The following is an 11,592-nucleotide window of genomic DNA, read 5'->3' as shown; positions in this document are numbered from 1 at the left end:
TGCATGGCCGCCACATCCCTGTAACCTTAAATATTTTATGGACCCAGAAGTACACCACGTGGAACAGCCACTGCTCCTCCAGTGGGCCAGGACTGCAGCAGGGACGTGAATGCTTGCACACACACAAGCACACCTTGCACAGACACGTGCAAGCGGGGAAGGGCTGGGACAGGGCAGGCTCTGACTCTCGCTCATTCTAGGAAGGGCTCCAAGAGCAGGCATGGCAACTCCCTGCCCCGTGTGTGAGCGACACATGTTGTCTTCTTCCACCCACGAGCAACAGACACCCACAGCTCTGGGCATTAGAAAGGTCAAGATGACATCACCCAACACCTTCACAGACAGACACCTTCCAGCTCGTGCGGCAACCCCAGCACCCAAGTCTGCAGCCAGCCACACTCCCCTCCCCGCTCCCCATCAGCGCTTGCCCCCGCCATCCCCAGCTTCCTCCCAGAGCCAGAAGCAAGAGCTGCCTCTCCTCCCTCCCCCTCTTGCCTCCTCCGCCTCCACCCCAGCACCGGCTGCTCCCAGGACCCCTCGTCCCACGCAGCCCCCATCAGCCATCTCTTCAAAGCCTGAGTGCTCCGGGCACTCTCCTGACCTGAAGCTTCCAGGGAAGGCAGTCTGAGAATCTGAAGCTTGAGAAGGGAACATGAAGGGTGGGTGTGAGGTTTTGAGAGGAATCTCGACGACCAAACCCAAGTTTGAAGGGCATGGAACAAACTGGGTGACGGGGTGGGTATGCAGGGTCTTCTTACGAGAGCCTGGAGAGGTGACTCCCCTAATTCTGCTGTCCGCCGGGAGACAACATGACAGTAATGGGGTGTGTGTGTGTGTGTGGTGTGTGTGTGTGTGTGTGAAGTCGCTTCAGTGGTGTCCGACTCTGTGAGCAGTTATCAGTTAATTGAGGGCCTCCTGCATGCTAGGTACCTTACCTCCTATGATAGTCAATCCTATCGTAGGGAAAATTCTACCCATTTTAAATGTGGAAATCAAGGCTCAGTGAGGGGCATCTGAGGGCCTAGATGTGTTGTTGTTCAGTCGCTCAGCCACGTCCAGCTCTTTGTGATCCCATGGAGGGCAGCACATTGGGCTTCTCTGTCGGGCTGTGGGGATCCCGACTTCAAGTTCTAGGTTCCAGGGTCCTTGCGGAATAGGCGAGGGGGAGGGAGGGACAAGTCACCTATTCAAAGGACACTTTGGCCCCGGTTCTGTGTATGTGTGGTTAGGAGAGAGATGAGTGGAAGGAAAGCCAGAGAGCCTGTCCTGTTGAGCCCCTGTGTCTCCCACCCTATCCTATCCTCTTCGCTTCAGTGTCCACACATGTACTCCCACCACGGCCACTTGTGCGGAGGAGAGAAGCAACTGGGGGAGGGAGGTATCTGGGGTTCACAACCAGCTGGGCTGGTCCTGCTACATCAAAGAGAGCACAAAGGGACCATGCAATCACAGGTTGGGTGTAGGGGGTCATTCCTGGAGCAACAGTGAAACAGAAGTTAGTTCACAGCAGACAGAGGTCTGGCTGGCCTACTGGGTCCCTTATAACCCCAGCCTTGCCCTGAGAAAACAGCCAGGCCTGTGGTGTGTAAAAGGATCCGGTTAGGGGGAAGGCCAGAGGTTATTTTGGTAGGTAAGAGGGAAAGGGGCAATGCGAAATCCAGGCCAGGGAAGGGCTGCCCGGGAGAGGAGGCAACCGAGGATTTAGACTGACCCCTTAGAGGGGAGGATGATCCCAGGGTCCCCAGAGGACCAGGTGTCAATCTGTATAGAAGGGGCCAGTTGTTCGGTTTGAGGTTAAAGAAACAGATCTCTGGCCCGGGCCCCTGTTCAGCCCCTCCCCCAGAACTCCCTGTCCCTGCTCCCTGGGCCCAGTTCTCCTCCTCCCCCAAAGAGGCATCATCCAGCCTTGCCCGGCGCAGCGCCCCCCACCTCTCTTCCCTCCACTCAGAGGCCCCCAGCCCCTGGCAGAGTGCCCACCAGGTCTGGTGAATATTCTGTCTCCCTCACTCACTAGTATTGGCATCTTGGTCCTACACCAAACTAGTAAGTTCTTCGCACGGTCTCACCTCCATCTCCTCAATTACGGCAGATCCTTTTCATTACTCTGCCAATAGTGGAACTAGAAACCAACCCCCATCTGTAAACAAGCCACCCCACCAAAGGCATGTCCCTCTCCACCAGCAAGGAACTCTCTCCGCTGGGAGGCCTTCCACCTGCTTTACATCCCCAGAATTTAGCAAGCAGAAAGAGAAACCTATTTCACAAGCATTACTGGCTCCCCACCCGTTTCTCCTCCTACTAAGTCCTAGATGGTCCTCGCTCCCGGAGCCCTCCACCCACTGCCATCAAGACAGAGGCTCCGGAGACCCTCTAAGATCTTCGTTTCCCCCTCCCGCCGCAGAGTGAAACCAGACCTGTGCCCAGACCCCAGGCCTCCCCTCCAAGATTTCACCTCCGAGCTAGCCTTTTCCTTTCAATGGAAAGTCCCTCTCCTAGTCTAACTTTAATCCCTCCTGCTGCAAGCCTAGATCCCCTTTCTTTTCTCTTTGAAGCGACCCCTTTAAGATCAGAAAGGAAATCTTCCTCTAGCGTTTGCAGCCTCCTCTCTCGCAGCGCCCCTCCACCTTCCCAGCCCCTCGATTTTGCCCCAGGTTGGAGAAGTTCTTCGTGACCGCTCCGCACCTCCACCCCCGACCTCCCTCCACCCTACTAGAACTCAGGATTCCCCGCCCGAGCCGCATCTACTGCGACCCGGGCCGGGCCACACCCGCCTCGCCCTTCCGCGAGGCGTTGACCCCCGGCAGCCGGCGGCGCGGCCACGACGGGGTTAAGGCTCCGGGCGGGGGGAGGCGGAGGGGGCCGGGAGGGGCGGGGGCCGAGCCAATCGGCGGCCGCGGAGTCCCCTGGGCCGCGAGCCGGGACCGCTGAGCCGGGAGCCGGGAGCCGAGCGCGCCGGGCTGGGGCTGGGCCGGAGCGGAGCGGAGAGGCAGCGCGCCCGCCCCAGCCCCGAGTCCGCCGCCTGGCCGCCCGCAGCCGCCGCCCCCGCCATGGAGCAAGACCACAGCCCCCGGAAGATCCAGTTCACCGTCCCGCTTCTGGAGCCGCACCTTGACCCCGAGGCGGCGGAGCAGGTGCGGAGCGGGGCGGGGCGGCAGGGGTCTCGCGCCCGGCGGAGGACGAGGGACCCCAGACTGTGCGATCCCAGACCCCCGCTCAGTCCTCCCTTAGCAGTGCGCCCCTGCGAGGGCCAGCGCGGTGTTGGGGCGGGGGGGGGGTCTTCTCTCCCCTCCCCCACCGTGGGAGCCCCATCTCCCCGTCTGTGCTTCTCCGAGATGGACAGAAGGACGAACGCCTGCCCTCGAAGCCGGTCCCCACGAGAGTCGCTCCCTTCCTCCCCCAGCCCTGGGGGAGGGGGCTTGCCTGAGGACACGACCCCTCCCCCCCTACACCAGTCTTGCATCCCCCACCCAGTCAAACCCCGCCAGAGTTTCTGAGCTCGGTGGGGACGCCCAAGGCTGTTGGAGGGGTTAAGGGAGACGGCAGGTAACCGAGGGAGTTGAAAGAGGGGAAAGAGCCCACCCCAGCCCTGTCCTAACTGGGGGCGACCCTGCCGGGCTCCAGAGAGTGAGGACGAGAAGGGGTTGAGGAGAGCTGCGAGGGCTGGGGCTTTGGGGAGAGGAGCGGTCGTGCGTGCAGGCTGGCTCCCCTCTCTGCAAGTCTGGACACGTGGGTCCTTGTTCCCAACTCCTGCCCTTTGGATCGGTAGTAGGGTGGGGGGGTGGGGAGGGCATGGAGAGAATGGCCTTGGGGAGGCCGAAGCGGGGGCTTTCTAGGGGCTAGGGTCCAAGCTGATCGTAGACAGGGAGAAGCCCTGTGCTGGCCTGGGCTCAAGGGTGGGAGTCCAGGGCCCTGGCCCAGCCTCCCGTCCTGGCCTATTTTTAGCTCAGAGCAGCCTGGCAGAGGCGGCAGTGTATGAGAGTGTGTGAGCAACTGTGTGTGTCAGGGAGAGTGAGCATGTGTGTGGAGACGGTGACCACCCGTGGTGGCTACTACCACCCATTTGCCAAATATTTGCTCTTTGCTCCATCGTTTTTGGTGTTCTCTGTCCATTTGCCTAGACATCCCTGCTCCTAAAGAATATTCATTTCCCACAAGGTCTCTGCCCTGTTTCCCCACCTGACTGCAGGGTCTCCGGCTGGGCCTCCCCCTGCCCCCCGAAAAAGCTCTGAGCTCTTGGGATGGGCTGGAGAGCATGTTCTTCCTGCTGCTCCAGCTGTTTGGGAAAATAAGGTTTGGATGTGAAGGTTCAGTACACTCCCTGTAACTTTAGCTTCCCAGAGTGTGGGGAGGGGTTAGGGACCTGCATCTTCATCCCCTCCCTAACCTGGTGGAAGCCGCATCTCCAGACCTCAAAGGTATGACACCAGGGAGGGAGGGTGCGAGACTGCAGACCTCCTGAGGATGAGTGTGGAGAGCCAGGAGCATGGGGAGCATTCCCTTGGGGTCAGGGAAAAGGCTGATTTGCCTGGAGGCAGGAGACTGGCTAAAATAACCTCAGATCCAGGGAGAGGGGCCCAAGAGTGTGAGTGAGCCAGGGGCTTAGGGGTGAGGTTCCAAACAGAAATGCCTGCCGCTGATGCAGCCAGTACCCGTGCCTGACACCTGCCTCTGTTTGGTGTTAGAGGAGACAGGTGGAGGTGTGTGTTGAGAGGAGGAAGGGGTAGGCCAGCTAGCCTAGAGGTTTAGGGGGCCAGGGGAGGAGGAGGAGGCAGTGCTATAGAGCCAGAGAGAAAAAAGGCCTGGGACTTCAGCCTGCTTTTCTCTCCTCTTCAGAAATCTGTGTCTGCTCGGCCTGAAATTCTACCTGCAGTCCAACTTCAGCCCCTCTTGCTATCTTACCCATGTGTGTAGGCAAAAAGCTCCAGGCTTGGCAGGAGCACCTAAGCCAGATCGACCTGAGAGGGTGGCAGGGGTTGGAAACTCTGAGTTATGGAGACAGAGTGGCAGGGGATGGAGGGGTGCCCACAGCTACCAGGTCCTTGGCGTAACTGGTTTGGAAATAAATCAGAGGCAATGGCACCAAGCGTCCTTGAGAGCTAGAATTTGTGATAGGGGCAAGGAAAATGAAAGAGACCGACACTCGTTTCCTAGTAGTTCAGGGACCTGGGAGTACTTCCAGAAGTCTAACTTTCCTCCTCCTGTAGGACATCAAAATTCTCAAGGACTCTGAACGCTTAGAAATCTTGTCCAAGGCAAGGGATTTGGTTATGGAAGGGACCTGTCCAAGGTCAGAGTCCTCCTGCCCTCTCAAGGCCCTTTCCTATCACACTTGCAGTGTCCTTCTTAGGCTCCCAACACCCTCTCATCCCCACCCACCACATCTTCTCCCTGCCTCAGCACCCCTCCCCCAGGGCGGGATGAGTTCCCTCCTGTAAGAATGGCCTCACTCCACATGCAGGAAACACACTTGCCCACCTGAGGGCCCCCGGCACGTTTGCACCAGGAACAGCCAGATGTGGACTCACAAATATTGTCTGTGCAGCGCATGCGTGTATGTGTGCATGATCACACACACACACACAACTGGTATTGCAGGGACCTTAAAATGTCACCCCAAAAAGACGCTGCTGGCTTCTCCTGAGAAAACAATGCCTACCCCAACCTACCCCTATTCTACACACCCATTTCTTCTTTGGGGAGCCCCTCAATAGACTAACCCTGCCCCCTGCTATGGCCGATACCCACTTTCTGGGCAAAGAAAAGGGCAGGCGTCTTTCTACTCCCACCCCCACCCCTTTACCCCACTCCGGTAATGATTCTAAATAATGGACACAGAGAGATAGGGATGTGATCATTCAGTGTCCTCAGCCTACTTCTCTCAGCCCTGGATAATTTTAGCCTCTTTCCTAGTCCCATTAGTCTTCCCTCCCCTCCTCTGCCCTGGAGGGAGTTGCAGGGACTCCAACCCCAAGGTTCCCTTCACTTCCAAACCTCCAGAGAAAGGGGAAAAACTACACGTCCCAAGAGTCCTTGGACTGGCTTTGACAACAATCAACTTTATTGGCAGCAAGACAAAAGAACAGAGGTGGGGGAAGAGGGGCTCAGAGGCCCGGCAGTCAATCAGCTCTTATCTGTTAATTTCTTAGACTGGGACCCGGGAGCCCAGGATAAGATTTCTCAGCTTAGCTTTAGTCCCTGGCCATGGTCCTGCCTCAGGCTCCTCCTCATATGATATTTACCATGACAAGGATTTCTCCAGACCGTTATTTCCTGACACATCAGAAAGGCAGTGTGTCCAAAGATAGGGAGGAGATGAGGGAGGGAGGGGCACAGGCCAGAAGGAGGCACATTCAGATCAGACCTGCCTTCTCTGTGCTGTCCTCCCAGGCTGGGTGGGAGTGGAGGCATGCTCTCCGCTGGTGCTGGCCCATAGCAAGTTCATGTCCTTTTGGGGAGTGGGCTGGGACCCTGAGGGGAACGCTTTGTTCCCTCTCGGGTTATTTCTGAGCATTGATCCAGGGTGGACGGAAGGACAATGGGCTGGAGATCAATGCATTAGCACAGATATAGATGCTGAGATGGAGAGCTAGGCCAGGACCTGGGGAGATGCACAGACAGAAAGGGGGGCTGGGGGGAGCAGCGAAGAGTGGGGAAGGTCTTCTGGGTCCCCAGGGCAGAGGGAGGACCCAAGAATGTCCCCCAGGGACCGAGGGTTCAGTGTAACGTGGCGTGCTAAGTGGGCGGTGTGGATTATGTTGCTGAGTGTGCTGGGGCCGTGATGCTTCCACATGTACTTGACCTCTTCCCTCAGATCCGGAGGCGCCGCCCCACCCCTGCCACCCTCGTGCTGACCAGTGACCAGTCATCCCCAGGTAAACCCCAGGTTGGGTCACTAAAGGGAGTGGGGGCTGCTGAAGACAGCTTGGTCCCAGTGAGAGAAGGTGGGTGCTAAATAGATAGCAGGGCAGGTCTGAAGAGCCAGAGGTCTCCTCGGTCCCAGAGGCATGAAAGTAGCAGGAGGGTTTCCTTTGCTTTGGAAAGACCGAGCAGGAGACCACTTGGTTCCTAAGCCCCCCAGGAGTTGGGGTGGTCAGTGGAGTGCTGGTTGCTGTGGCAACAGCCTTCCAGATTTCTCCAGCAACTGAGAGGCCGCTGCCCCCATCCCCAGAGGCGGTGACAGCTGTGAGGGGGTGGGACCGCCTCCATCAGCTATTTTCACAGCCCCCAGAGGGGAAGGGGAAGGTTAGAAACAGCCTAGGGAGCAGCTGGCGTTCTGGTCGCCAGTGTCCCCATCAAGGTCTGGAGAGACAGCAAGGTCTCAGAGAATGTCAGGGGCGCTGGCGGGAGAGTGGAAGAGAGATGGTGGCGCTAAGAAGCCCGACTGGCAATCTGGATGTCTGAGCCTCCAACTTCCCTCCAACTACTTAAAAGGATTGTCCTGTACAGGACAAGTTTGCCGTTCTCTCCTCTGCTCGGTCCAATTCTAGATCCAGGGTAGAGAGTATGGTTGGAAGGAGGCAGAGATGGATATTTCAGAAGGAGGAAAAGAGCAGAAGGACCACAAAGCCTGCCTTCAGGAACCTCCAGGTTTGAGGCAAGGATGTAGATGCAGGCTAACTACAGAGACAAGGACCAGACTAGAAGCAGGAGATAAAGCCAACCAGCAGAGCAGGATGGGGCTGGAGGGAGGAGGCCAGGACAGCCCATCAGGACCAGCTTCCTAGGGGCAGATGTGAGGGACCAATCACAAGGGAGCTGATTGCAGGGGCTCCTCCCCTTGAGAAGTCAGACTGCCCAGGGCCCCCCCTGGATCTCCCATCCCCATCACTTTCTCCTCTCCCTCCTTCCCTCAGAGGTAGATGAAGACCGGATCCCCAACCCACTTCTCAAGGTGAGCTGGCCCCTCCCGCTCAGCCCAGTGCAGAGAACCCCCAGACTTATTAGAGGATTATGCCTCCAGCCACAGCGCCCCACCTGTAGGACCTTTTGTCTCCCTCCTGCTTGTGCCCTTCACATGTTCTTGAGTGGAGCTGCATGCACAGTCCCCTACATTCCCCCGACACAGTCTTCTTGCTCAACATCATGGGCAGGGTAGGGGCTGGGGAAGCAAGAGTTTTCTTCCCCCCACTTTCTGAAGCCCACATCTCCCCCCAGTCTCCAGTCTAAAAGCCTGGCAAGGCAGAGGGGAGGGCGAGAAGGGTGGGCGCCCACCTGTGCTATATGCCCTTCACAGTCCACTTTGTCCATGTCTCCACGGCAACGGAAGAAGGTGACGAGGACCACACCCACAATGAAAGGTTCGGAAAACCCTTCCCTGCCACACCTGATGCTGAGCAGTAGCCAGGACGACACCCCTTTGGAAGGAATCCTTGGGAAGTCATTAAACCTGCCTTTGCCAAAGGAGAGTTGCTGGACTCCGGGGGGCGGCGGTGGGGGGGGGGGGGTGCTGCATTCCAGCTCTGCCACCGACTAGCTGGGTAGCCTAGAGAACCCGCTTAACCTCCAGGGCCCCTGAATACTACCTCACTTTGGCCGTTAAATAAAATATGTGAAGTCACCCAGCGCAGTGCACAGCACAGAGAAGGTATTCAAATATTTCTTGAATCTAAATGGAGTCTTTTCTCCTGCCCACAAGGGAGACCAGGTATCCCAGCAAGTCAGGGGGATCTTTCGTTCTTAAAGTCTCTCCCCTTCCCCTCTCTCAGCTTTGAAGAAAGTACATTTTATTGTTTAGCTTTAGTCCCTCCTCATTGGCCAGTGAATGTCCTTCCTTGGACAGGAAAGTCAAATCACACAGGCAGTGTGCGCTGGCCCTCTAGTGGAGCTGTCGAAGCTGAGGGTCCACAGAGGAGATAGGGCAGTCACGTCCAATGCTCTCCCCTTTTCCCTTCACCCCCAGAGCTCCAGATGATGGTTGAACATCACCTGGGGCAACAGGAGCAGGGAGAGGAGCCTGAAGGAGCCGCTGAGAGCACAGGGACCCAGGAGTCCTGCCCACCCGGGATCACAGACACAGCAGCGGAGTCACAGCCGGGCACCTCTGGAAAAACACACAGTACGTTGAGGCTGGGGAGGGACCAGCCCAGGGGAGGTCAGCCTTGTTGGCTGTGGGGAGGGGCCTAGCAGTAGCCAGAAACCATCTTAAGAATATGGATCCTTTGCATAACCAGCATGTGTTTGCATCTCTTCACCTTTCCTTGCTGAATGACACCATCCCCTCCCACTTGGACTTCCCAGGTCCCTGATATATGGTGGGGGGAGCCTGCCAGAATGGAAGCAGCTTTCTGGGCTGGAATTCTGGCTCTGCCACTACACCAGCCCCGAGGCCTTGAGCTACTTACTTAACCTCAGTCAGCTAAGTGATAATGATGGTGCCTATTGCATTGGGTTGTTTGTGAAAATTAAATGAGACTGATCCTTAGCTCGGCAGCAAATACACACAAAGCATGCAAGAAATGGAAGCTGCATGTCCACGGGTCCTTATCCCAGATGTGGGCGAGAAGTCAGAATTTTTCCAGTGACAACAGTATACATACTGTGTGTTCCGTCATACTCCCAGCAGAGTCCCCCTGTAGTCAAACATGTGAATATTTCTGCAGGGAAATGAATGGGCACACTAAGAGGGATGCATAAGCTATCAAAAGCCTCCTCTCCATTCAGGTCAGGTTTAGCCACACACTGAGATCATACCCAAATGTTTAAGCTTTTTTAGAGGTTTATTGTTTTTGTTTTTTTTTTCCTGATTGCAGACTTCAAAAAAATAGTGAACCTAAGTAGTCATTGTGACCAGAGAAAACCCCATAGGTCTTGCCCCCTTGCCCTCAGCTGGTCTTGGGCTCCTCTCAAGGGTTGTTGGAGTATGGGATGGGGTAAGCAGAAGCAGCTCCCTCTCTCCAAGCCCTGGTGAGCACTACCTCTCCCTCCTGCCACCTGTTCTCCCTCCTCAGAGCCTGCAGAATCCATCCCTAACACTCAGGAGAGGGGCAGTGAGAAACCCAGCACAGAGGGACCCTCAAGCCAATGACCACCACTGGACTGCCAGGGAGCCAACATGGTAAGACCCCCAGGCTGCGTGCCCAGTCTGCAGGAGAGCAGGCTGTGTGAGGAGGGCGAGGGCTGAGGTCTAGAGTCAGGGAAAGGTGACAAAAAGGACCAACTTCAGCCTCTGAAAAGCTGTCCTCTATGGCCAGAGGATTTGCATCTCCCCTGATGGACAAATGTGCTTCCCAGGTGGCTCAGTGGTAAAAACACTGCCTGCCAATGCTTAGGAGAGGCAAGAGACGCAGGTTAGATCAATGGGTCCAGAAGATCCCCTGGAGGAGGAAATGGCAACCCACTCCAGTATTCTTGCCTGGGAAATCTCATAGACAGAAGAGCCTGGCGGGCTACAGTCCATGGGGTAGCAAAGAGTCAGACACAACTGAGCATGTGCAATGATGGATAAAGAGAAATGGGATTCAGCTGCAGCAGGGGGTACTGAGGTTAGACTCTGAGGACTTCTGGCTCCTGGAATGGATGATGGAAGTTGACCATGGATTTTCTGATAGAGGGCATTTGGAACCCAAAGGAAGAGCTGAGCTCATCTGTCCAGGCTGGATGACCGCTCCAAGACGGCTCCAAGTGGTCTTGCCTGGATCGGAGACAGGGATGAAATGACCTTGTGAGCTCTGATTTGACAGTCTGCCCTCCCCTGTGGAGACTGGATGAGGGGCCAGGGCTTGGAATGGGACGTCATACTTAGATGCCTGACTAACGGGGTGGCTGGGCACCCAGCAGGGGAGGGGACAGTAGGACCGCAGGCCTCTCACTCACTCTCTCTTTCTACCCGCTTGCCTTGCAACAGGTCTGAGAGTGAGGAGGCGTCTTAGAATCAAGCCCGCAGTTGAGAATGCATGGACACTGGATTTGTTTCTTATTTCCTCACTTTGGGGGAAAAACCTCTTGTTTTTAAAAAGTGATAAATTTGGTGTTAAGTCCTTGACATTTTCCTTCTTTCCCAACTTGAAGAATCTTTTCTCCCTCCCCTCTTGTCCTGCCTTCTCTGCAGCCCCCTCCCTTCTGCCCAGCTGCCTCCAGGAAGGAGGGAAAAGGGAAGCTGGGCAGGAGCCTTTAGAAGGGAGGTGTTTTTCTCCAGCTCTACCCTTACTCGCTGGGAGAAGAGAGCTAGGGGTCAGACAGGTGGGAGAACTGCCTTCCAAGGTGCCAAGAAGGCAGGATGGCCCCATGTTCTCTTCATAATGAGGAAAAAGACAACCACCTTCATCTGGCGGTCTTGGAACCCTAAGGCCTGGCCAGCTGTGGTGGTGCTGTGGGCGCCCTCTGCTGGAAAAATCAGGGAGCTGCACCCTGGCGCTTGGCCCTTGGGAAAGAGAGGGTGTGTTGCTTCCATGCCTCCTTGCCTGCCCTCCGAGACTTGGTGATTCCCAAACTTCAGGATGTGTTCCCTCTGCAGCTGGGAGGAGACCACCACCCAGATTCCAACCTGTTAGCCAAGCTAGATTGAGGCCATGGGGGGCATTCACGAAGAGGCCCTTGCCGGGAACTGGAAAGGTCACCTCTCCCCTTGTCCTTGACACTGAGGGGCCAGGGTAA

At 56.5% G+C, this 11,592-nt stretch overlaps 1 protein-coding gene across 2 annotated transcripts; it reads left to right on the top strand.

Moving 5' to 3' along the window:
* The first annotated feature begins 2,901 nt into the window (after nt 1-2,901).
* PPP1R1A (protein phosphatase 1 regulatory inhibitor subunit 1A) lies at nt 2,902-10,981 on the top strand. Of its 2 annotated transcripts, none has more exons than XM_043446901.1 (7): nt 2,902-3,131; nt 6,812-6,872; nt 7,854-7,891; nt 8,267-8,297; nt 8,900-9,055; nt 9,948-10,054; nt 10,844-10,981. In XM_043446901.1, exons 1-6 carry the CDS (start codon nt 3,048-3,050, stop codon nt 10,022-10,024), a joined length of 447 nt encoding a protein of 148 aa, XP_043302836.1. In that variant the 5' UTR covers nt 2,902-3,047; the 3' UTR covers nt 10,025-10,054; nt 10,844-10,981. The 2 variants fall into 2 exon arrangements, with proteins under 2 accessions (XP_043302836.1, XP_043302835.1); XM_043446900.1 differs by having other exon boundaries at nt 2,910-3,131; nt 8,234-8,297.
* The last annotated feature ends 611 nt before the right edge of the window (nt 10,982-11,592 follow it).

Source organism: Cervus canadensis, chromosome 25 (genome assembly GCF_019320065.1).
Source record: "Cervus canadensis isolate Bull #8, Minnesota chromosome 25, ASM1932006v1, whole genome shotgun sequence".
In the NCBI taxonomy this organism is placed as follows: domain Eukaryota; kingdom Metazoa; phylum Chordata; class Mammalia; order Artiodactyla; family Cervidae; genus Cervus; species Cervus canadensis.
The sequence above is the reverse complement of the archived record's forward strand: the minus strand, read 5'-3'. Positions and strand labels throughout refer to the sequence as shown.